The 26,860-nt window shown below is 36.2% G+C and overlaps 1 protein-coding gene and 2 pseudogenes across 4 annotated transcripts in view; 2 read left to right on the top strand and 1 right to left on the bottom strand.

Moving 5' to 3' along the window:
- The window catches only part of CBFA2T2 (CBFA2/RUNX1 translocation partner 2), a 121,349-nt gene that overhangs the window by 84,249 nt on the left and 10,240 nt on the right, over window positions 1-26,860 (top strand). For 2 of the 4 annotated variants that reach the window (XM_015596864.2, XM_006921725.3), the window contains exons 2-8: window positions 3,521-3,664; window positions 6,383-6,624; window positions 14,056-14,145; window positions 17,671-17,852; window positions 18,786-19,039; window positions 19,290-19,375; window positions 20,741-20,936. In XM_015596864.2, coding sequence (XP_015452350.1) covers window positions 3,521-3,664; window positions 6,383-6,624; window positions 14,056-14,145; window positions 17,671-17,852; window positions 18,786-19,039; window positions 19,290-19,375; window positions 20,741-20,936 — 1,194 coding nt within the window. Of the gene's footprint in view, window positions 1-3,520; window positions 3,665-6,382; window positions 6,625-14,055; window positions 14,146-17,649; window positions 17,853-18,785; window positions 19,040-19,289; window positions 19,376-20,740; window positions 20,937-26,860 lie in introns of all 4 variants that reach the window. The other 2 variants (XM_015596863.2, XM_006921723.3) reach the window with 1 other exon arrangement.
- LOC112471057 lies at window positions 2,731-2,849 on the bottom strand (annotated as a pseudogene).
- On the top strand, window positions 7,059-7,177 carry LOC112471150 (annotated as a pseudogene).

Below are 26,860 nucleotides of genomic sequence, written 5' to 3' on the forward strand. Positions count from 1 at the left end.
TTGTTCTGTCTCTCATCAGTTTTCTGTTTTCATGACATCTTCAACATATCATACAGTGAAGAAGTAAAATCACTATTCATACATACCTTTCCATGTTCACTCTTCTTTAGCTCAAGTTGTTTGGCTAAAGTTACTTGGTTAGGTGTTTGAAGCATCAGTGATTTGGGAAGTATATGTAGTCATATGTTCGAATTTTAGTTTTTAGTTCATGTATATCCAAATATTTAAAATAACCAAAGCAGAAACTCACAGATTGACTAAATTATCAGTTACTTTGAATCTTAAAACAATGTTTAGAATCAATTTGAGCCTTTATGACAAAACTAAGGGTTATTTTGATTTTCTAGGACTGAATACTTTAAGTCTCTGATAGTCTGAGCAATGGTATTCATGGGCTCAAGTCACAATTAAGAAAGGAGTTTCTTCTCCTTGAACTCTTAAGGTTCTCTGCAATTTAAAAGGGCTCAACATATATGGCTGTTTCTTTCAAGGGATCCAGCTAGAATATAAAATGTGAACATCAGTTTTATAAGTATTCCAAAATGAATTCACTCTTAACAGTGATGACATAACGGCATGTCACAGCCACCAAGCAGATTGTTAAAATGCCTACTTTGAAGTGTACCCCTTATCCACTATCTGAACAACTACTGATAAATCAACCACCTAGATAGATCTCTTACACCATGATGTGCATTTGTGCCACCAAGCCACCAACAAAAATACCATCTTACATTGTACTCGGTGCTTTTGCAATTCTTGGATCATTCTATGTAATTTCTCTTAGATCAGATGGATTAATTATTGCTAATATACCCATTTTTCTGTAGGAAATGAATGTTAATATTAAGTTGGACCTGATCCCACAGTTAGATGTATGATAAAATCAGAACTTGACACTGGTTTTTTGAGTTTTGTAATCATCATCACTGTGTGTTGAGTACCTTCTTTATACCTAGTACAAGTCTAGGCATTATCTCTAATCCTTACCATCTTTCTCACCATATAGGTCTTATTTCTCATTTTATATACATTGAAAGTGAGACCCAGAAAAGTGAAATAATTTGACAAAATTAATATAGGTCATTCATAACAAAATAAGAGTTCACACCTACTCTCTCAGTCTTCATACCCAGCTTTTTCTGCTAGATGATGTTATTGCTTGAAGCATGAGGAATAACACTGCTGTTGCAGGTTCGTGAGTAGTGACATGAGCAAGAGATGAGTAGTTTTAATCTGTAAACAGTACTCTGGGAGCTGGGTTTTGCCCAATGTCTATATATACCATTTAATTGGTATATAATTCAGTGTTCTTCAGTTGTGTTGCTCTGAGTTTTTTATTCTGCCAAGTGCTGAATGTTAAAACACATCTCGCTGCAAAGCCCTCCTCAGGCCTCTTTGGCGCCCGTGCTGTAAAAGCAGGTGGTCTGAAGAAAAGCTCCCTCTAGGTTGCTGCACACCGTACACAACACAGAACAGTGTGAGACAACTGTCAGTTCCTTCCTTTCCTTCTCCCTGCCCCAACCCCCATCCTTCAGAAAGCTGGGCCCCAGATGGAAGAGCTGGAAATGTGTCAACTGTTCTCTGAAGGGCATTAAGAAAATACTGTCAAGAAGAAAAAAGGCAAACCAACAGCTCATTAGTCCACTAATCAGACAGGACGACCATCAATTTTACAAAGAAAATATTCCGGACAGAGAGATGTGGAGACTGGCAGAGTGTTGCCCACATGGCTCTCAGAGAGTGGCACATTTTTGTCGTGGGATTTGCAATTTGGGGGCATCGCTTCCTTGATTGACTTTCTGTATTCATTATATCTCTTCCCAAAATGTGACAAACTGAAGTATTAAAAATAATATTTGGGGATATTTTCCTCATTAGATGGGACCCATGAATGTGCGAAGATGTGCCCTGTTGCCAGTGTCATGAATACTCTTGTATGTATTGTGTTTACAACTGTGATCTCACAAAAAAAGAAATCTTTGACTTAACATTCTCATTGAACCTTTGGTTTTCATTTCTTGTACTTAACATTAAGTTCAGCAGTTAATGGAGAAAAAATACATGGTACTTAAGTGAAAAGCTTGGAACTGCTAAGAGGAAAATAGCTCAATTTAAAGATGATTATGATAACCCTGGCCCTATTATTAGCCAAGTATATAACAGGTTTTATTTAATGAGGAAAAATAACTTTAAAAATAATAGAATCTTACTCTTCAGTATCAAGTCTTATTCATATTAGCTCAAACCTAATTCTGACATCATTAGGTTTAATCTGTCAAATCTTCTTTTTGGAATTTGGTGCTGTCTAATGTTATCAAACAGCTGCTTATATATTATCTCATGGGTGAAGCAGCCTGTGCTTAGTTTAGAATCATCTCTACTTTTCATCTTTTTGAACAAATGTCATAAGCAACATTTATATGCCTGGTGTCAAAGATGTTGAACCTACCTCTTTTTTCCTATTTAGAATAGTTAATATGTATAAAAATTAAGTACTTCATCATTCGTAGTAATTTATAGATACAACTGATTATAATTCTATTTCCATTCCATACAGTTGACACCTATGGGTCTAGATAGTCTTATTATCTCCCCGCTCCCACACACACGCTAATTTGATTCATTTATAAACAGAAGTTAAGAAAGGATGCAGTTGAGATAAGCTGAATTAATAACCCTTTTTTTTTTTCTTTTTCTTTTTCTTTTCTTTTTTTTCTTTTTTCTAAACTTCTACAGCACCCGGTATTCTTAGGTCGTCTCCCATCCAAGTACTAACCAGGCCCGACCTTGCTTAGCTTCCGAGATCAGATGAGATCGGGCATATTCAGGGTGGCATGGCCGTAGACCCCATTTTTTTTCTTTCTCAGCCACTATCCTCACTGTTAACCTTCAGGTCATAATCAGCTCTTGACCTTGCTGCCTTCTTTTAGTTTCCTTGGATTGCCATAACAGTTTCACAAACTGGGTGGCTTAAAGCAAAAAACTCTGAAGGTTGGGGGTGGGAGGATAGTAGCATAGCAGGGTCGATTCCTTCCTGGGGCCTCAGAAGAATCTGTTCCATACCTCTCTCTTAACTTCTGGTGGCTGCTCAAGATCCTTGGTATTCTTGCACTTGTAGATATATCACTCCAATCTTTTCATCTGTTGTCATACTGCAAAGTCTCTGTGTGGCTACGTCTGTTTCCTAGGCATTCTTTTCTTTATGTGTGTGTCTTTTCAATTCTTCTAATGTGGGTTTCATTTATATTCGATTTAGAGCCCACTCAGATAACCCAGCATGATCACCACCTCTCAAGACCCTTAACTACATTTTCAAAGACCCTTTTTCCATATAAGGAAACATTCACAGTTCAAAAGATTGAGAGGTAGATATCTTTCTGGGGACTACTCCATTCAGCCGATTAAATTGTTTTCAGAACCTCTCAATCCTCTAGGATAACATGTTATTTTAAATTATTGTCACCATTCTTATTATTTTATAGACAACTCTGACCTTCGTTTTTTTAATTCTCCACAGTTGGTCCTGAGAAAAGGGTGCCAGCAATGCCTGGATCGCCTGTGGAAGTGAAGATACAATCAAGATCCTCACCTCCCACCATGCCACCCCTCCCACCAATAAATCCCGGAGGACCCAGGCCAGTGTCATTTACTCCTACAGCATGTGAGACCTCTTAATTACTTGGGTTTGTGGTTGAGAGTGACATTTGGATCTAAGTGACTGCCATAAAGCCTTCTGCATATACCATTCTCATCATTTTTAAAATGGCTACTAAAAGATATATTTACATATATATGTATATCAGAGCTATATATCTGATTATTTCTTTTACAAATTGCTTGTGCCCTCTGAGAATAGTACTTAGCTAATTTAGACATTTGGAAATTTAATGATCTTAATATTTTATCATACTCTTTGGCCGATAAGTAGCTATCTTAATTTCTTTGGCTCTAAAATAATGAATTCAAATTATATTGATTTATCGGAATTAAATTAGGTTTCATAAAATTATCAAACTACTTCTAAAAGTGTTCAGGACTGTCATGTAATTCTCTTTACAAAAGAGAATAATTACTGTATTAGTTTGCTAGGGCTGCCATACTAAAATACTACAGACAGGGTGACTTAAACATTAGAAGTTTAATTTTTCACAGTTCTGGAGGATAGAGGTCCAAGATCAAGGTGTCAACAGGTTTTTTGGTTTTTCTGAGGTGTCTCTCCCAGGCTTGCAGAAGTCACCTCCCTCTATACCCTCCCACAACGTTGCCTCTGTCCATGTGCATTCTTGTTGTCCTTTTCTCATGAGTACAACAGTTATATTGGATTATGAATCACCCATGTGCCCTCACTTAATTTTTAAAGGCCCTATCTCCAACTATAATCACATTCCGAGTTATTGAGGGATTCAAACTTCAACATAGGAATTTGTGGAGGACTCAGTTCAGTACATAAGAATTATATTAGCCAGTAAATCTAAGTTGTTCAAATTTACTAGTTATCAAGGAAATTCAAACTAAAACCCAGTGTAGTAGCATATACTCCCACAAGAATGTTTATTATTTTTAAATGGAGGAGAACAGAATCTAAGATATATAGCTTTAATAGAAGTTTTAATTATTTTCCCAAAACATTTGAAATTGAGTGAGTGGCAACTGTAGCAATCTGAGTCAGCATGAATAAAATAAAATTTGATATCTTTTTTCGTAAATTCTATTTTCTATCTCAAAGCTATTCATCCTTAGATATAAGTACTATCTAGAAGTGAAACAGACTTAAATCCAGGCTATCATTCAGATTTCGAGACACAGATAATACGAATATGTATACATAAACCTAGCCCTTTTTACCTCCATGTTTGACTACTTAGGGTGGTATTATTTCAGTAAATGTGATCATATGCCTTCACTAAGGAAGCTGTGAAGAAGTTTGAGCATCAGGGTGGCTAAAAGCACAGCAGTATATTATTTTTATGAGCTGCTTCAAAAGAGGGCAGCTCTCCAATGGCAATTGACCTTTCCGTGAACACACAGAAATGGCAGACCATTGCAACTAATTTTCTGGATTGCTGAGGTTGAGTGTTGAGCTTTCTTTCCAGTAGCTCTAGTAATCTTTTTTAATGGAAGACACAGAAATCACCATTTTTTTCTCAATCTTAACAGTCTTTTAAGCAGTGAGTCATATTCAGCATTTTTCTGAACACTTAACATTGCTAGCTAATGAGCAAAGCCAATGTGTATACAGTTTACAAAAATTAGCTAATTACAGTATACACAGATGTGTAATGTGTTCATCAAGAAGTATACAATTAATTAAGGCAATGCAAATCATAAAGGCCAGTCAAGAATTAGGAATAATGATGGTCAGCCAACTGTGACTGTCCTGGAGAAAGAAGAAGGGAGGTGGAAGATTTTTCATGATTAATGAGTTGACATTAGGCAAAGTATAAGTAAATGTCAGTTTTCTCACATAAAGATTAAATGAATGGGTTCTTTAAATTTGGCTTAAGTCTTGGCTTCAATTTTTTCTTCTATTTTTAGGCACAGTTTTACCTTCTTAGACTTTCAAGCCTGGGTATGAGTAAATGAATATCTATTGACTTTCAGGCACTAGGTAATTTTATTTCACTGTTTAGTGAAGAAGATTTTTACTTAATGCTGCTAAGAACTTAGCTCAAGGGTTGTGTTCCAGAAATATAGAATGGGAATACCCTGTATGTTGTCTAGAAAATACTTTATTTAATGGCTAAGATTTTGGCAGTATTATTCTAGCACTGTCAAGGCAGAGATCAACTGACTGATGGGTGAAAATATTCTGAATGGTCAAAGAGATGTATACCTTATTTCAGGAATAGATCATTACACCTACAGCCTAGAAAAACATTTCTTATATTAATATAACTCTCTGTTTTCTGGGTGTCTTGTTCACATGCTACATTCTAAATTGACTACCCAGCTTCTTTGGGACGCTAATATTGGGAAGGAGATGTGACATAAAAGATGGGCATGAGTCATTGGAAATATATATTCTCCCAGACACATCTTATCCAGTACCTGTGGCAGAAAGCCTTAAAACTACCTACCCCTTCCTGCCCAAGGCACCTATAGAGTCCCATTTCTGTGCTCTAGTAGCACTCTATGCACTTCTATTTTAACACTATGCACTTCTGTTTTAATACATCTACATTATTCTGTTATTTTCTACCTGACAGTCTGAATATGTAGTAATTTCATTGAGGGCAGAAACAATACCTTGTATACTCTTTTATCATGTGCTTTACAAAATTCAAATGAATAAATGAAGGAGAATATAAACAAGAAGAATTCAACAAAGATCCTTGTGTTTGGCATTTAAACTGAGTCTTTCATTTTGGCTTTGTTTTAGTAAGCAATGGCACCAACCATTCTCCTCCTACCCTGAATGGTGCCCCGTCACCACCACAGAGATTCAGCAATGGTCCTGCCTCTTCCACATCATCGGCACTAACAAATCAACAGTTGCCAGCCACTTGTGGTGCTCGGCAGCTCAGCAAGTTGAAACGCTTCCTCACCACTCTGCAGCAGTTTGGCAATGACATCTCGCCTGAGATTGGGGAGAAGGTTCGGACTCTTGTGCTAGCACTGGTGGTAAGTACAGCATCACTGTCAACATCTGCCTGAGTATGTCTCAGAACCGAAACCAACAGAGAGGTTGTAACATTTCTGCTCACTCCCAAACCTGTAGCAATATGGCAAAATCTACAGACTAGATTAGTTATTATATAACTTGTATAAAACTGTTGATTCGTGTATTTTATTTGTGTATAAAAATGTTTATTAAAGAAACAAATCTATAATTTTTACCTTATTGTTTCTTTTGGTGTTAATTTCATTCCAGTAGCAGCTTTGAATTTGTCTTAAAACTGAATTTCAACAGTCCACTGGGGTTCTACCAAATTAATACGAAGTTTTGTTAATAGAGTCAGTGCTTGATGCATTGTTTCTAAACTAGAGAGAAAGGAAGATCAGTGAGTTTAATTTTGAAAATGAAAATTTGTAAAATTTAGTTTCATAGGCTAGTAGTCTGCAGCCATGCCACTCTGAACAAGCCCGATCCCATCTGATCTCGGAAACTAAGCAGGGTCAGGCCTGGTTAGTACTTGGATGGGAGACGGCCTAGGACGACCAGGTGCTGTAGGCATAAAAAATAAGAGATTGTAACTTGACAAGGTCCTTGCAATCTGTGAGGTCAACCAAGGGTTGCCTCGCCTAAAAAATTTAAAAAAATAAAAAATAAATGAAAATTTCATGGTCTTAAATAAATATATCGAAGAGATTTCATTCTTCAGTTTCTCATGCATATTTGACCCTCAGTGTATGCAAGGGACGTTCCACCAGTTCCAATGTTTGTAAATAGAATTCTTCAAGATTTACCTCCTATATTTATAAAAGAACCCATATTCCTGCATGTTAGCCTCTATATGTGATAAAGATGAATCATAGTATTAAACTAACATTGCAGTTCTCAAAGTGTAATCAAGGACTTGTGAGGTTCCAACCTCTTTTAGGAAGTCCAAGAGGTCAAAATTATTTTCATAATAATACTAAGATGTTTCTTGCCTTTTCACTCTTATTCTCTTGTGAGTATGTGATAGAATTTTCTGGAGGCTGCCTGACACAGGATGTCACTACAGAGTAAATGCAAAAGCATCTAGGACAACCTAGCTGTCCTTTATTAAGCTAGATATGAAAGAGATTTGCAAAACTGTAACAACAGTGTCATTCTTCTTACTCCATTTTTTGAGAAAATATAGTTATTTTGAAATGGATTAATATTTTTCTAAAATCAGTTTTAGTTTCTGATATGATAATTGATAGATATAACTCATACTAATAAGAGGGATTTTAAGACTGAAAAGTTTGAGTAAGAACTGCTACCTTAAACAATTCTCATTCTAGTGTGGAAGAAAACTCATACAAAGCAAAATGCAATAAATAATCATTTGAGATTCAATCTTTGTTTTTTCATATACCTGTAGGTTGTTGGTTTTCATTGCTAATACTATGTTTTATTGTAGAACTATACCACAATTTATACTTTTTATACTCCCATGCTCAGATTTGCTAGAAGCATTCCCAGGACCTGGCACATAGTTGTGCTCAACAACTATGATTTATTACAGAGGTATTATAAGGATCCACAGCTGGATCAAAAAGGAGACACAGTTGGAATCTGCAGGAATCCATGTGCTTCCTTATGCTCTTTATCTCTTATGATTGGTCACACAGAGCTGACTACTATCCCAGCAATGAAAATGTGGCAACATGTGTTTGATGTTTCTGCCCAGGGAGGCCTATTAGAGACTCATTGCCCAAGGTTTTTATTGGGGTCTGGGCACATAGGCACTCTTTGCCTAGCACCTACTGAAATTCCAGACTCCAGAAGGAAAACTAGTATTCAGCATAAACTATATTGTTTGCAAAAACAGTGTAGGCACAGTGAACCACCCCCACCAGTGTGGGGCAGTTTGGTTTTGTTCTGGAAAAGAAAAAGTATTTATTGGTCAAATTTTACACTACTATTGAAAAGTCCTACTGGATCTAGACTAATAAAATTGGCCTTAAATGTCAAAATGAGTTTGAATTGTAATTGGAAACAAAGCAGACATCAGAATGTTATTGCCAATTTCAGCAACAAATTACTTTGAGTAGAATCTATGCTTAAAGATAATTTCAAGAGTGAAAGAAAAAATAACAGCCTTCATTTGTCAAAAAAAAAAAAGTAAACCAGTTTTTAGCTATGAAAGCATATATAAATGTAGCAAATTGTCAAATGGCCATGCTTGCATTAACTTTTTTTTATATCGTTAAGAGATTGTATGATGATACACGTGAAATTTGCCATCTCAACCATTTTAAAGTGTAAAATTTATTAGTATTAATTATTTTCATTGCGCAATTATCACTACTATCTACCTCCAGAAATCTTTTCGCCTTGCAAAACTGAAACTCTTTGCCATTAAACAAAATTCCTCATTCTCTCCTCCCCTTAGTTCCTATCAACCACCATTCTACTTAACTACTCGAGGTACCTCATATAAGTGGAATCATACAGTATTTGTCTTTTTGTGGATTGCTTATTTCACTTAGCATAATGTCCTCAAGGTCCATCCATGTTGTATCAATGTGTCAGAATTTTCTACCTTTTTATGGCTGAATAATATTCCATTGTATGTGTATGCCATGCTTTGCTAATCCATTTATCCATTGGTGGACACTTGAGGTACTTCCACTTTTTCAGTTAGGGAAAGTTTTATATCAGTGTAGGAAACAGTCTGTCAGCCAAGTTTATAGATGCCAGCCATTTGCCCAACCTTGCGAGCAGACTTTTCTAAGGTTACCAGTTTTGGATTTGCTATGTTAACTGTTTTCTGTGTAGGAGCTATTACAAATAATGTTGCTGTGAGCAGTCTTATACATAGTACATGAGCTCAAGCATCACACCAAACAATTGAAATCGAATTTAATAGGGTATGCATATAAATTTAGTTTATAGGGCCAAATAGTTTTCTCAAATGTTATATCAATTCTCACTTACTGGGGTTTTCATTAAGATCAGTGTCTTACTTTGTTCAGGCTGTTAGAATACCATAGACTGGGTGACTTAGAAATATTTCTCCCATTTCTGGAAGCTATTAAGTCCAAGAGACCACTTCCTAGTTAATAGATGATGGTCTTCTCAGTATGTCCTTACAAGGTGGAAGGGGCAAGGGAGCTCTCTGAGATCTCCTTTTTTCCTTTTCTGTGCATTTATAAGGGCTCTGCCCTAATGACTTAATCAACTCCCAAAAGCCCTACCTCCAAATACTAACACATTGGGTATTAGGTTTCAACATACAGATTTTGAGGGATCACAAGCATCAGTCTATGGAAACTTCCTTTATCTGATGACATATAAACAAAAAAGGTAATCCTTATGTTTAATGGTGAAATTTTGATAGCTTTCTGTCTGATACTAGCAACCAGAAAAGGATGTCTCCTCTATTCAGTGTAATCCCTAACATTCTAGCCTACCAAATAAGATATAAGGATTGGAACAAGATCAATAAAACTGCCATTATTCATAGATAATTTGATTGATTATCTTATGTATATTGCATTTGAATTTACCATTCAGTTCTTTTTTCTTTTGGTTTTGCTACCATCTTGTTGAAAACTTTGTCTAATTTAGAAGTAAATGAACATCTTTAGATTGTTGTATTTCCTATTCAAGACAGCCTTATTTAGTCTTCTGTGCATAAAAAGAATGGTTAAGATTTTGGTGGACCCGTGTAAGTGGAACCATAATTCTCTGTGGAGGAGACTTCGTTAGCCAAGTTAGAAAAGTCCACACAATTAGGTAGCTGCGGTTTGCACACAAAGTGCCGATACTCCCTAACTATCCCAGGGAGCAAGCATGGCCAATGTCCACTGCAAGGTAAAGAGAAATGTTTTGTTCTCCACTGACTTATTTGGAGAATATACATTCTGGAAGGTAGTTTGACAATGTTCCTTTGACTCACAAGTTTCTCTGCTTGAAATTCATCCTAACAAAATAATAATCTGGACCTAGATAATCAGTTTGTTATTTATAATGCCAAAAAAAATTGAAAGCAGCCAAATTAAGTTACATCAGTTTAATGGAAATGACGTGGTCATGAAATAGCAAGTCTAGTTCAGAAGCACAACAGAAAGGTATACTTCCTATTCCTCCTGACAAGTAGGGCAAAAAACATTGAATTTTATATATAAAACAGAAATAAGACTCTGAAGTATGGGGAGAAGACAGATTAACTACATGACCTTGGAACCCAAGGAGGTACATTGCAAATATCCAGAATACAATAGAGAATCACTTTTCCAGGAACCAGGACCATCTCAACCGAAATGAGAAAGATAACCAACAGACATCAACTAGGCTGACTAAAATGCTGGAATTATCTGACAAGGATTTTAAAGCAGCTATCATAAAAATGCTTCAATGAGCAATTATAACACACAAAAAAACTTTAAGGCCCAACAAATAAATGGAAGATATAAATAAGAATTAAATGGAAAATTTAGAACTGGAAAATATAATGAAGTTAAAAACTCATTCAGTAGAATGGAGAGGACAGAAGAAAGAATCAGTGACTTGAAGTTTGAACAAAAGAAAAAAACTACCTAATCTGAACAACAGAGGGAAAATGACTTGAAACAAATGAACAGAATCTCAGGGTCTTGAAGGGAGTATAACAAAAGATCTGAAACACAGTATGAGAGGAGAAAAAGAAGGAGAATGAAGTAATGGCTGGAATTTCCCCAAATTTGACAAAAGACATAAACCTACAGATTCAAAAAAACTGAGCAGACCTCACCCATCGTATCCTGCAAAAAAAAGGGAAAAATCCTGAAAATAGTGAGAGAGAAATATCTCACTTATAAGGGAAAAATTCCAGTGACAGTGGATTTCTCATCAGTAACCACAGAAGCCAGAAGGAAGTGGCACATTTTTCAAGTGCTGAATGAAAAAAACTTGTTCAATGCACAATCTTCTATGTATCAAAAGTATCCTTCTGAAATGAAGAGTGGAGGGTTCAAAATATTCTCAATGAAGTAAAATGAAGCAAATTTGTCTCCAGCACATCTCCCCTAAAAGAATGGCTAAAAGAAGTTCCTGAAACAGAAAGAAAATGATAAAAGAAGGAATCTTGAGATATCAGGAGAGATGAAAGAAAAATGGGAAGAGTAAAAATATAAGTAAATACATTAGAAATTCTCCTTGAGTTTTCTAATTATGTGTTGTGGTTGAAGCAAAAATTACAGCATTGTCTGATATGGTCATCAGTATATATTAAGAAAATATTTAAGACAACCGTATTATAAACCAGGAAGAATAAAGATAAGGTTTCTACACTTTTATGTCTTGATTGCAGTGGTGATTACACAAATACACACACATGTGATAAAATAGCATTGAACTATACACACATTTTATCAATGTTAATTCCCTAGTTTCGATATTACACTATAGTGACATAAAATGTAATCATTGGAGGAGCCTATCTGTAATTTTTTTTTTTTTTTGCAACTTCTTATGATTATAATTATCTCAAATTTTTAAAATAAAAATTTTGGAATGGTCACCTATCTATACCCATTATCTTCTAAGACCCCTATAGATACTGCCTTTTGCAATCCAGAGACCAGATCTCCTAACATTTTACCTTTTCACATTCTTCTCTCTTTGTCAGAAGCATCTTTCCCAAAGCTGTGCCTTTACTTCTTCAGATGACACTTCTGTAAACTTTCCTTGTCCTCCTAAGTCTGGTTCATACATGTCTTCTCTATGTATCAGTAGTGTCCTACAAACATGTGCCTTGATCATGCTGTAATGAATAGCTTATACATCTGTTTTCCACTAGACAGTGAGTTCTTAGGGGAAAAAAAACAACTATGCTTTTATTTATTAAATAATTTAGGGAAAGGTAACAGAAGAGTAGCTTATTGTCATCCCTCTCAGACAGAGGATTGTCTTGCATCTACAGTATATATAGAGTCCTCAGTCAATTTTAATGGCCTAAGTCACTATTTCTTTGTGCCACACAGTTCACCCTTTCCTACTTTGTCCATCCACAAGAAAAATTTATTCATACAGTCATTCTATAGTTTTCCTCTACTTGCGTTTACTTTCTGAGACTTGGTTGCATTCACTGTAGTGGGGAAAGACAATCATTCTCTTACACTTAATTTTTATTCTTGATTACTAGTACCTTTGGTTGCATTGTACAAATGTCATACACTTTAAACAAGTACTCAGTTAAAGTTTAAAATAATTTTTGTAGTAGAAGTGAGGTAAACTGTGCAAATATTTTTATTTAACATGGTTAAATTTGATATACCTTTTTTCCTTTTCAACTTTTAACCGAATATTAATATGATACATTTGGAAAATCCAGCATAATTTAATGTCCAGAAATAACTGCTGTTGTAATTGTCCTTCCAGACAGTTAAAAATACTGTGTATGTTGTTTTCATGAATGGGTTATTGGAAAGCATACTGTTTCTGAGTTTTCACTTAACAATATAATATAGAAACCTTTCTTCATTAATTTATTCAAATCTGCCCCCCCCAATATGTTTCGAGGTATGACTATTGTAATTTTCAATGCAGTTTCTTATTGGTGGACCTGTATGTTTTCTATTTCTTAATGTTAAGAAGCAATATTGTGCTGATGAATAATTTGCATGGTATATGTTATACTTTTGAACACTTGATTTTATAGAAATAAATTCCTAGGAGTAATTCTTTCAGGGGAGTAAGAATTTAGATTAATGTCCACTTTTAATTTTTTAAACTCGTTTTGTTACTATAGTGTGTTTTAGGGAATTGAAATAAAAATATTTTGTGAATTTTGAAGAAAATATTTTTATTTGTACATTCCCCTTAGCAGAGGTGCTGAGACTTTTGAAAAAATATAGAGGAAGTGCTAATAACTTTCCTGGGAATACTAAAATCTTACCAAGTGGGAATCTGCCTATTTTGAGGTGGTCTGATCTTGCAAACAGACTTCTTAAAGGTAGAAAGCGCCCATTGTTCTTTTTTCTTTTAATGTTTGATTTAGAAGATTTGGGGGACCGATTCTATGAGGTAGGCAGAATCTTTGAAGAAATGAACTTTTGAAGAAAGAGATTCCAGGTTGTTGAGTCTTTAAGTTGACATTCTGATCAGGATCTGTTCAACCGGAAACACTGTAAGCTTAGTTTCTTGTACCTGAGGTGACTTGTGATGAACCCTTCAATACAAGGGACCCGAGTGCTCTCTTCTCGAGCAGCAAAGGCACAGCACTATTTTGCAGCCCAGGCTGCTGAGCATATAGAATATAGATGGGGAGTAGTAGAGCAAAGAAACAATTTGGTTAACCTTTTAGCAGGATCTGAGTTCATATAGTGCCCTCGGAATTACCTTTTCCTTATGATTTAAAAGGGTTCAGCATTATCAGATTTATATTAGAAGGATAATGTCTAGTTTTAGAAGTTGAAGGTTATGTATCTTTTCAGAACTCAACAGTAACAATCGAAGAATTCCATTGCAAGCTCCAAGAGGCTACAAACTTTCCTCTTCGTCCTTTTGTGATTCCATTCCTCAAGGTAATTTTTATGATGTAATTATTTATATTCAGCATTTTCTCAGGATTTGCTACCGATCCCTGTTTCGTAATATAAATCGGGGTGGCTTATATATTATCATATCTTTATTTTATTTTGGGCTGTTAGGGAAATGTGAGTGCATCCTGAAGATCAGTCTTATATTTGATGAGATGAGAATTGCAAAAGCCTTGAGTTGGTCTGTATGCAGACTTCTGATGATGACATACAGATACAAGTAGAGGGTGGATCAGGAGGTGACATGGAGGCTGGGCTCTTAGCAGAAAAAGTAACTGAGACACTAAATCTTTTGGTTGTGGCCAGATGGTGAAGATGAGTGTTATCTGAGAGGAGGCTATCAGACAATAAAAAGCTTTTACATTTCAGACTCTCACCCTAAGGACAGAAGAACATGTGGAAAGTAATGTTTGCATCCTCCCAACCCCTAGTTGAATGTAACTTTAATTATGGCCTCTGAAATTCTGTTCCCTGGAATATAACTTTTGGGGACCGTGTTATCTGATAAATAAGATAGTATTCAGTTTATAAGTAATGTGCTCTTTTAAAAAGACTTTTTATTTTGAAATAATTTCATGCACACCGAAAGTTGCAAAATGGTACAGTAAAATTCCTGTACCCTTCACTCAGATTCTCCAAATGTTTATATTTTATCACATCTGCATTATTCTTTGTCTTTCTACTTATTTTCCTCAAAAGTGTTTGAGAGTAAGATGCAGACATTATACATACATTGAATTACTTTAGTATGCTTAACAAATCGAGAAATTAACATTGATACATTGATAAAACACTATTACTAAAGGACACTAATATCCTTTACAAGAGCCAAAAAAAGTGTGGGTTTTTTTGTGTGTGTTCATATATCTAATTCAGCATCACATCTTGCATTTCGTTGTCATGTCTCTTCAGTGTACTTTAATCTGAAACAACCTCAACCTTTTATGATCTTGACATTTTAAAGAGTACGAGATGATTATTTTATAGAATGAACCTCAGTTTGGATTTTTATGATATTTCCTCATGATTAGAATCAGATTATGCATTTTAAACAGTAAATAGCAGGTAAGATATCACTCTATGCTGTCAGGAGACAGATGTTAATTTGTCTCATAATTGGTGATAATGACTTTGATCACTTGGTAAAGACCATGTATGTCATGCCTCTCCACTGTAAAGTTACTGGGTTTTTTTTTCTATTAAACTATAATTTTTAAAAACAGGAATCATCATAACTCATACAGATAAAAAAAAGCGAACTTGTGTCAAAGGTTTTATTTAACTCATTATTAACGAGGGAATCAATAAGGTGTTGAAACCAGTTCAGGGGAGAACTCAAAGAACAGTCTCATGTATTGATCATGATTATTGATATGAATGGGCAAAAAGTAAAATTAGCTTCTACAGTGGACAAGGGAAGTCAATTAAACCTCTACTAGACATAATTTTATGCCTACTCGCATATACAACAAAATTATTTTGCATTGCTATCAGTTATCTGTTACTTGCAGAGTCATACAATAGCTTAAAGGCAATGAAAGACTATAGTCAGATACCAATGTGCTCTAGACCAGGCATAGTTTGGAAACCTGTGATCCTAATCCAGCTCACCATATGGTTTTGTAAAGCCCTGTAGAGAATGTTTCTTTTTTTTTTTTCCACAAATAAACATTTGTAATTGATTTCATATTAGGGAGCGCTAACTTTGAACCTCACTTAAGCTAAATATTATCCTTAATCCACACCCCTGCCAAATGAATTATATTCTTTTCATTAGTAGTAGACTAATAGTACCAAAAAGCTGTACTCAATTGTTTTTGTATTTTGACTTTTGTCAATACAATATTTGGAAATTTGTTTCTTCTCTTATATATGAATACCACATAATATCTTCAATTTTGCCTCCTGACTCACAAAGCCTAAATATCTGGCCAATAAATATGCCTTTCTTTTTTTGTTTTACCTGTATTTCATAAGAACATATAATAACATCAAGTATATGTTATCTTACTGAAGTACTGATACCACTTTTTAAAAACTTTTTAAATTGGAGCATAGCAGATATACAGGAAAATGCATAAGTCTCAGGTACACGGCCTGCATTGTCACTCTAACAGCATTGAAGCCTTGGACTCTCAGAGCAGTCTGTGGCACTTTGTTCAGCCCTGAAACAGCTGTGCTAGTTCTATCTTGATCTGTTTTTTGTATGTCAGAGCCAGTAGACACTTATTCCCCCCAAGACACCAGAATCAAGAAGGATTTGTGTTAATAGGAAAGAATTAGCTTTTTTTAAATTCATCAAAGGTTACACACATGTTTCAGATGTAAAGATCTGACATGGTATTTTTTCAATTAAGATTTTATAGTTGCTATGAGATTGAGGTTATAGAACAGACTTAAAAAGTGTTTTGTATCATTACATTCCCTATTCTTAACTGTTATTTTGGAAAACAGCATGAGGTAGGTTGTTATGGCAGCTTTTTGGCTAGCATTTAGGTTTTTGTAAATTTATTTCTGTTTTAAAACTGTCACTAATTATGGTGCCTGCTAAGTTAACCCTTGGTAAAGGGATGACTACTTGCATGTATTAAAACTCTCCTTTCACTTGCTCATCTGTTTACCTTGGAGTGAAGACTACTGTTATGGGCTCAGTCTGAATTGTTTTTAAATTTGGGGAGAAACGTATAATTCTTCATTTTTTTAAATAAAAGAAATGTAGGAAATATACAGTTAAATGTGAAGGAATTGGAGTTCAGGTTAAAGAGTGTAGGTGTTTTTATATGATATGTCCACATTAAAGGTATTCTCAGTTTGAAGTTAAGGAAAAATAATCGATATGTAATTAATTATCCTTTTTACAAAATAAGAAAACATGCCCAGTGAGGATACCACACTAAGAAATAGATTCTGCCAGTGGGTTACCTGTGTATCCTCAAAGCCTAATTTAAGGCTCATTCCAATCACTCCCAATACGTTTTTAAAAATCCATGTTTCAAACAAGCCAAAATAATCACTGTTTCCAGAATTCCACGGGAGTTCTTTTAGAGAACATGAAGGAAAGATTGAGTAGTGCTATCAGAGACAGGTTGGAGTTCAGAAGAGAGAAACCACGCCTTGTGATATAGAAGGAAGAGTGAATTTCTTCTACTCTCATATAGACAGTACTAATTCTCTCACTGACCATATCTTCAAAATGTATATATTTTTAAATTTTGTTCAACGAACCTTTATTGATCTTCGTTTGACACTGACTAGGCCTCAAAAGTAATAATAAAGCACAGTTTCTTCAAGGGATTTATTTACATCTTGTGAGGGGGCAAGAGACAAGTCAACCAGCAGTCAAGTTTGTCACTTAACTCACAGAGGCATATGAAAATCAGACTGACAAGGATAGAAGGGCTTTTGTCTTGTGTTATCTTATTTCTGAAATCCTTTTGAGGTGCTGAGCCCTGTTGTGTGGGGCCCAACACCTGGAAAACTACCTTCCAGCCCCTGCCTCTTCTTTTCAAGGCCAACCTGCCCCTGCTGCAGCGAGAACTGCTACACTGTGCTCGGGCCGCCAAGCAGACCCCATCCCAATACCTGGCTCAGCATGAACACCTTCTTCTCAACACAAGTATCGCATCCCCTGCTGACTCTTCTGAGCTGCTCATGGAAGTGCATGGAAATGGAAAGAGGCCCAGTCCAGAGAGGTGAGCAAAGAGCTTGGTTGTCCTTGCTTTTCTGGAACTACTCTGAGCTTTCTCTTTGCTTGTGAAAGAAAGAGAATTTGATAACTATGGTAATTTAGAGGAATGGACTCAGAATTTCTAAGGTTAGTTTTGCTTCGTGCCAACATCAAGCAACAGAATGTTTCTCAAATCTATAGGTGTAGTTCTCAGATATGAGTATTTTTCAAAAACTCCTCAGATGACTCTATATACCCCAGATGAGAAACTCTGCTCTAAAGCATTCTATATGTCCGCTGCTCCAGAACCATAAGGAACACCCAAGGCATTTGTTCTAATGTGTGAAGTCTTGTGAAAGTACCACAATTAATTATTGATACTTGTTAATGAATCACCATTACTATGAAGATGGAAATTATATTAACTTATCCTGGAAATTTCAGTGTGTCTACCACAACATTCTATGCTTTTGTCAAGGAAACAATATTTTAGCAATATTGGAAAATTTGTTACAGTTGAAGCTAAATGACTAAAAACCCTACTGATTCACAAGTATATTAATTATTGAGCCTTCTTTCTCCTATATGGAAATTGTTTGTTTCTTATGACCAGCCTCTACAATAGCAAATTTGGCCTTGAAACATTCCCAAACATAGTTGAACCCATAATCCTCTTATTATATCACATAAGAAAATGCCATCACCTCCTTGGTCTCTCCTTTGCTTCTTGAGACTTTGATGTGTCTGCCTGATTATGGATGAATTCGACCTTTCTTTTCATGCTGTAATAAATAGGCAATTTATTTAATGTCCCTCAAGACATTTTAGTTCATGACTCATTCAGATCTTTCCTATCGTCTTCCTGTTTGTGACAGTGCATAGCACAAAGTAGGTGCTCAAAGACATGTTTGCATGAACACCTCTTGTTGGGCTCAGGTATGTACTTCCCTTTCTACAGGAGGGAAGAGAACAGTTTTGAAAGAGATGCAATTCCTCCTGAGCCTCCTGCCAAGAGAGTGTGTACAATCAGTCCCGCTCCCCGGCACAGTCCTGCCCTTACTGTGCCCCTTATGAATCCGGGGGGCCAGTTCCATCCTACACCTCCGCCTCTGCAGCACTACACCTTAGAAGATATTGCAACTTCCCACCTGTATCGTGAACCCAACAAGATGATAGAACATCGAGAAGTACGTGATAGACACCACAATCTTAGTAAGTGACATAAGCCTGTTTTCCTTTGGGGCTGTTTGTCTTTCATAATTGATTTATAGGAGTTTTTATATATATTCTCAATAGTGATTTTTTTTGTTGGTTTTATGTCATTATAGATCCCACACTCTAGTATGAGTCACTGCCTTAGTAGTGTGCACATATCTGGTATGATTGTGTGTTTGTACTTGATAGAATTCTGCTTACTGTATTCTTCCCTGTATCTTCAAATTTAATCTTCAATTTCTCATAGGTCTAAATGGAGGCTATCAGGATGAGTTGGTAGACCACCGTTTGACAGAAAGAGAATGGGCTGATGAATGGAAACATCTTGATCATGTAAGAATCTTGTAGTGTATAATTTTTTTAACTATTACTTTTAATTCTTAATATTATTTACCTGTACTAATAGAGTGTGTATATTTGGAGTGAACTTAACTAGAGCAACAATTCTTTGCAATAATCTACTATTCCCCCAGCCAGAGAGCTAAGAGTAACTCCCAAATCTTGATGGTGGGCTGTTCACTTCAGGTCATAACCAAGTAAAGTCATGATGTATAATGGTTAAAAATGCAGGTTTGTGAGTTCAGGTACCAGCTTTGCCACTTCCTCTCTTGTGCAATGGGTAAATTGCTTTGCCATTTTTCACCTTAATTTTCATATCTCAAAAAAATTTCCATTTCTTTTTTTTTAAATCAGCCATAGAAAAGAATGCAATCTTGCTATTTGAAATGACATAGATGGACCTAGAAGGTATTATGATACGTGAAATAAGTCAGAAAGACGAATACCATATGATTTCACTCATGTGAAATCTAAAAATCAAAACAAATGCACAAACAATACAGAACAGGAACAGACTCATACAGAGAACAAACTGCTGTTTGCCCTGGGGTCGGGTGTGTGTGTGTGTGAAAAGGTGAAAGGAATTAAGAGGTACAAACTTCCAGTTATAAAATGTGGGGATGTAACATGCAGCACAAGGAATGTAGTTGGTAATGTTGTAATAATCTTGTACAGTGTCAGATGGTTACTAGACTTATTATGGTTTGATCTCTTTGTAAGGTATATAAATGTCGAGTCATTATATTTTCCACTTGAAACTCAGCATTCACAGGAGAGCTGTAATATGTAAACTGCTTATCACATGGCCTGGTTTAGAGGAAGTGTTAAATAAATAAATGTGTAGTTTTTCCAAATACAAATGAAAATTAGTATACTAGTACACAGTGTAAGCCCAAGTTCCCTGTCCCATTGTAAGAGAATGTTTCCCCTTACACTAAAAAGAGAAGAGAAAAATGTAATACTTGCTTGGAATATATATACTGTAGCTTTTCCATCTTGAATGACATTATCTCTGAACGGTATTTCTCTGATTACATTTTTAATAAATCTCCAGCTTCATCAGATGTCGTGGTGTGTTTAGTCAGGTATATAATGTGGTTTCACCATAGTTTTTAAAGGACTGTTATAATGAGATTTTGACTACTTCAACCCTGAAGAATCCAAAGTGTTATTTTGAAATCCAAACAAAAAAATAAAATAAATTATATGTGTATATATATTTAAAAAGAAGCAGTAGGAAAGGCTTTAAACATGATATTGTAAACATGATATTGCTAAATCTGAAAGATACCTAAACTTTCATTCTTTATATTTTTGTTTACCTGTCCTTGATTTGCAATCTCTACCTGTCTGGGTTAGGCCCTTAACTGCATTATGGAAATGGTAGAAAAAACAAGGCGCTCGATGGCAGTTCTGCGGCGCTGTCAGGAATCTGATCGCGAAGAACTCAACTACTGGAAAAGACGATATAACGAAAACACAGAGATGAGGAAAACAGGGAGTGAATTGGTCTCTAGGCAGCACAGTCCTGGGAGCGCAGATTCTCTCAGCAATGGTAAGATGGCAAAGCACGCTTTTTATATTTTACTTTAAAGGAAGATGGTGATAGATTGTGGAATTAGAAATACCCAGCTGATTATGAAGAGTAAATGATAAAATATGTCAAGGACTCAGTACCTGGCATGTTTGAGAAATATTGTCTTCCTCACTGAGAATGAGAATATTTGTGATTTTGTTCCATTTCTAACTCTCTTTCTATATATGTGCTAGGTAATGATCAAAAAGTGATCTTAAATTCAGATTGGCTGAATGTACTAGGTACTCTCATGTACATCACATTTATTCCTCACAGTATCCCTGAAAGTGTTTGCCTCACCTTCCCTCCTCTTTTTCCCAATCCCATCTGGGAAAATACTATTTATTGACCTCTGCCTAGAGGCCTTCTACAAAAAGTCTTACTATACCAACCCAGGTTGTCTCATCTTGCCTATTCCCAGTCTCAAGCAGCAGAGATATGAACACCTGTTCTCTCAATCCAGGGTGCATCCAGGACGCCACATCTGTTCCCCCAAATGTTTCGTCACGTTCACCTTGTAACTGAAAAGGTGTCCTATTCAAAGACACAGATAAAGGAGGAGTCATCTGTGACCGGGCTCTTTCCCACCCACTCACTTCAAGCTCCCAATTCTCAGTAGGGAGAATGAATCTCTCCTTAGGATAGACCTAGCATATTCCACAGAAGATAGCTGTTAATCTAGCCAACCATAGAGTAGCAACGTTGTGTGGGATATTTAATGCAGCAAGACATCAAATACCCATAACAAGTTGCAGAAACTTAGCCATTTCACCCTTCTAATCACAAACCTTCCATCATGAGGCTGCAGGTAAGATGGCATAGAATGCGGTGAGCTGTAGACATGAGTTGGCTCTTCTCAGGCCAGGATTGTAGGCCTTGCTGGTGTCATTTAATTAAACATTACTTTGTATTAACCTCTACTCATCTTTTTCACCCTTTGTTTTAGGGTGTAGATAGGTGAATGTATGTTCCAATCTGCCTGGGAAAGTCCCAGTTATCCTGTCATAATCACAACTAACACCTCCCTCACTTTGCCACTCTAGGATTAGCTCTTCACAGATCCTAGTGTTTCCTTCTCTCAGGATTCTCAGGAATATCAGTCTGTCTGATATGAACAGTATCCTTTAGTATCTATGCATATTATATGTATTTAATTTATTTCACTAATTCTCTTATGTATTTGTGGTAGTATAGAAGGAACGCATAATTCGTATCCTAAACAAGCATGCTATTGAAAATGTGAACCAAAACCACCCCAAAAACTACTTGTTACTGGTCTCTGATGATATAAGAAGTCCATCTCAGGACATATCGGGCACCGTTAGCTTCTTTATGAGAAGAATCCACTAAACCAAGCAGTGTGCTTAGTGACATAGTTGTTTTGCATTCTGGTATAAAATTCCAAATCTCTTCATGGACCAAAACCAATTTGTAGACCAGTACTTTGAGTAGCACTGCCCTACACTGGACAGTATTTTGGGGCATAGCACACAAACATAATCATCAATGACTTAAATAACTAGATAATTTGTGTGTTAAATGTTTGGGGTTATGCAGAAACCCCTGGTGGATTGTTATTTCAAGTATTTAGTATTTAAATGTTTTTGATGCTTTAGAGAGAAACTGACTAGAGACTGGATGGCATTATTACTTTTCCCTTTTAAAATAATGAAATACAGATTCCATATATCTAAAAATTTGTGATTTACTGTGTTTTCAGGAACAAATTTTGTTCAGACAATAAGGGATGTATTTTGGTATTTAAGGATGAATAAATAAGTATGAAAACCATACAGAAAACTAAGAAAATGATTATCATGGAATTCAGGAGCATGATTTCTTCTGGGGGTTGTGGGGTGGAAGATGCAGATGATTTAGAGTGACGTCTCATCGTCTTTTATCAGCTGTTCTCAGGACAGGATTACATGTCTGGCTACCACCATTTAAATAACACTGTGGCTTACCACTTCCCACCTCTTGGGGATTTGGGGTTGCTTAGAAGTGTTCTTTTTCTGGATCCGTAGGTTTATGGGTGTTCATTTTGTAATTTTTCATTAAGTTGTACATTAATATTTTTATGAACTCATTAACCATCTAACGTTTTTGGCAATTAAGTTTTTAAAAAGGGAAGAAACTGACTAAGCTATCAGTTTTTTCAGAGAATGAGAATAATGTGGGTGTTTATTACAAATACACATTCTAGGTCTTTCCCTGGAGGTTGTGATTCAGAGATGAAGAAATCTGAATGTATGCGTTTAATGAGTCCAATAATCAGGCAAGTTAGAGAGAAAAAGATGAAAAAAATTAGGGGGATCCATCAAAGTCTTATCCAAATCATATGAGTTTCAGAAATGATGAACAGAACAGAAAGAGAAGATAGAATAGTTATTGAAATAATTAAGAAAAAATTACCGAGAAGTGAAAGACAGTATTCTAGGTTGGACCAGTCTACAAAGTAAACAACATAGTGGAAGTAACAAACTTATCAATGAGCATTATTGGAAGTTAGAAGACAAACTGAAGGAAAGTTACTGTAACTTAGAATTCTATACTCAACCAAAACAATTGTTAGATTAACAACCCACAATTTTTCGAAAAATGCACCTCTCATCTACCCTTCATTGTGGTGTCTACACTCACATTACTCTTATTCTCCAGAAAAACTGATAGCTTAGTCAGTTTCTTTATTTTTTTAAATTTAATTGCCAAAACATTAGATGGCTAACAAGTTCATAAAAATATTGGTGTACAACTTAATAAAAAATTATAAAGTGAACACACATAAACAAACCAGAATTGGGTAGAATATACTCCAGTACAGGGAAATAAACCAAAAGCGGGGAGACACGGAATTGATGAAACAGGAACCACCAGAGGAAAGAGCAGAAGGGAATCCTTAGGATAGGGAAGGAGGGCCCCAAGCAACAGTGGTACAGCTAGCCTGGAGAGCAGCCAGTTCAGACTGGAATCACCCAGAAGCTTGCACGAGATTTCTTTAAGAAAATGAAATTTATAAAATATTTACACAATAAGAAGAGAATTTGAGACTTAATTAGAAATAATCACATAAGAAGTTTAGCACATAAATAAAAATAGTAATTATTAACTCTAAGATAAAACTTGTTTGGGGAGATAAAAAGATTCATAGAATCTGAACCACATGACTCAGCTGTACTGTAATTGTTGACTGTTGATGAAACAATTTTAGTATATCTCTGTTTGGGGGAATGGAAGGGGAAGGAATTGTGAATGTATCTGTAGTGGGGTCGGAGTCGGGGGGTTAAAAGATAATGAAATTCTTTCCTACTGAAATGGCTGGTCAGTTGATAATGTCTACAACTGAAAAATCAAGCTGTAGCAATACCAGAAGAACCAGCTTAAAAAAAGACACTTTACCATCGTTGCAATAGAAAATGTATATGACCCACCAAAAGGTGTTACTCTTAGCGTGGTTTGGAAGATCTTGGAAGATGCCCATTAGAACCCACCTGAGGACTTCAGGAAAAATCCTGATGTCCTGGACCCACCTCAAGTTTCTGATTTAATTGGTCTGAAATGGAACCTGGGCTCTCAGAGTCTAGAGCCAGTCCTTGATGTACATCATCATTTAATTCTCGGAGCAACCTCATGAGGTAAGTATCATTTTTAATGAAACTGCATGGCTCATTATAGAAAATACAGAAATATATAAAGAATTTTTACTAGCTCATCATCCCACACTGAAGACTTTTATCTCCATTATGATATTCGTCCTTAAATGCATCCTTCTATGTTTCCTAAGAACTAGAGCTTTCTCCTACATAACCACAACACCATTAGTCTGCTATTTCTGACCCATTTATTTGCATTATCTGTCCAGTCTTTGATTACAATGCCTTGGAAACTCTAGGTTTTTTTTGTTTTTTTTTTTGTTTGTTTGTTTTTTAGTGAACCAGCTGAAATCCTGACTTCTATCTTCTTCAGGGTTAGAGATATACAAACAGTTATTTTGGCTTCTGAAAATATGAAAATGTCTCTAGCTTCCAGATATTTCCTGAGTAAGCTGAGAAGTTCCTTTAGGGTCAGGCGTATCTCACCTTTTACATCTGTCAGAAAAATAAAATGCTGAGGACTAGGCATGTCCTCAAGGATATAACCAGAGGCTTATTGATGACTGAAGTAGAGTGGCTTTTCCTTAGTTAGTGAAGACTTCTCCATGTCCCCACAAGTAAACAAGTGTTTATTCTGTCATTTGACGTCAGTGACAGCTTATCTACATACTCAAACCCTTTTTCTCACTGGTTTTCCTTATTTAAGATTCAGTCAAAATTGATCCACTTCTTTTTTCTTAGGTCATTTTACTTTGCCTATTCTGGTCCATATCTCATGCTTGAGTTTCTAGATGTTTCACAAATGGCCACATGAATCAGGAACTTCACCTGTGTTGAAGAGAGCCCTTCAATTTTCTGTTACTTGGCAGTGATGGTAGTGTTTCTTAGAAAACCCAGTGTCAAAGAAACGCATTAATACTGTCAAAATGTTAAACTTTTGGAGTTCCTTTTTAGAGTGATGATAATCTGTAACCTTGATAGTGATGGAGGTTGAACAACATTGTGAATGTACTAAATATTACTGAATTGTACATTTTTAAATGGCAAATTTTATGTGTATTTTATAGGATTAAAAATAATAAAACCTCATTGTCCCTTCATAGCTTCAGGAGGATACAGAAGTAGGTTCTTTGTGCAAACAGCTCTTGGAATAGAGGAGACTCCCTCCCTATCCACACCAGTTTGCTGCCAATTCTTAGGCATTCTCTGGAGGACTAGCCATTTTATCAGGCTCCTCTGGCAAATGTTTCATGCCAAGCCAATCTCCCCTTCCACACTGGCTGTTTCCCTGATTCCTCTTTGCACCATGGGTTGGTGAGTGTTCAGAGCATAAAATATACTTTTCAGATTAGCCTCAACAAAGCATAAGGAAATGAGGGAGTCTGCTGGCTGACTCATTTAAAAAAAAAAAAAAAAAGTCAAATTACCTTAATTAATTTTCACACTTTTCAAAGCAATGGAACCATTTCTATTAAAATATTATATCTTACAACCACAATAAATATATATGAAAAGGCACCCTCTACTCTGTGCCCTTTCCAGCAAAGGATTGCCTCTTTGGGGTACATTTGAAATACACTGTTGCAAGTCAGAGTATATTCTTTACTACTTGCTTTTTTGATTGTTAGTTTATAAGCATTTTAAGAAATTTAAAGGAAACCTCCTCAAATCACATATAAGGATTCAGAGTTGCCAAGAAACAAAAGGGCCCATGCACTGACGTAGTCGCTGACAGACTCACTTACTCTGAGCTCCATCTGTGGGGCAGCAGCAAGAAAGGTGCCAGGGACATAAAGGGAGGAACTGAATTGTCTGTCTCAGTGCAAGGGCTGAAGGGGCAGCTTTCTCCCAGAAGGAAGTGCTAGCAGAAGCCAGTGTTCTTTTGTTCAGGCCTCCCTAACCCAGCGTGCAGGTGTAGGCGGCTGCAATATCTGAGTTTCCATCAACCTGTCTAACACTGTTCACCTGACCCTGGTGATTGCCTGAGACCCTGCCCCATCCAATTTTCAGGCCCACCCAAGCCTGGCACTAGTGGCAGCTAGCCTTGGTTCACAGCTTAGCCTCACACAGGCACCTCCAAGCCCAGCACAGGTGGCAGCCATCTGCAGATCACTTTGTAGCTCATATTATGTGGCCCCGGGTGGGGCACAGTCAGCTTCTGACCTTGGCCTGCAACAGAGTCCATCCCAAGAGGCCCCAGGACCAATATATCTGGTAGCCAGCTTTACACCACACCAGAACAGCACTCAACAACCTCCACAAAAGACACACCCAGTGAGTAGACTGGTCAGGCACCAGAGCCCTGCTAAAGCA

The sequence above is a fragment of the Pteropus alecto genome, unplaced genomic scaffold (genome assembly GCF_000325575.1).
Source record: "Pteropus alecto unplaced genomic scaffold, ASM32557v1 scaffold45, whole genome shotgun sequence".
NCBI lineage: Eukaryota > Metazoa > Chordata > Mammalia > Chiroptera > Pteropodidae > Pteropus > Pteropus alecto.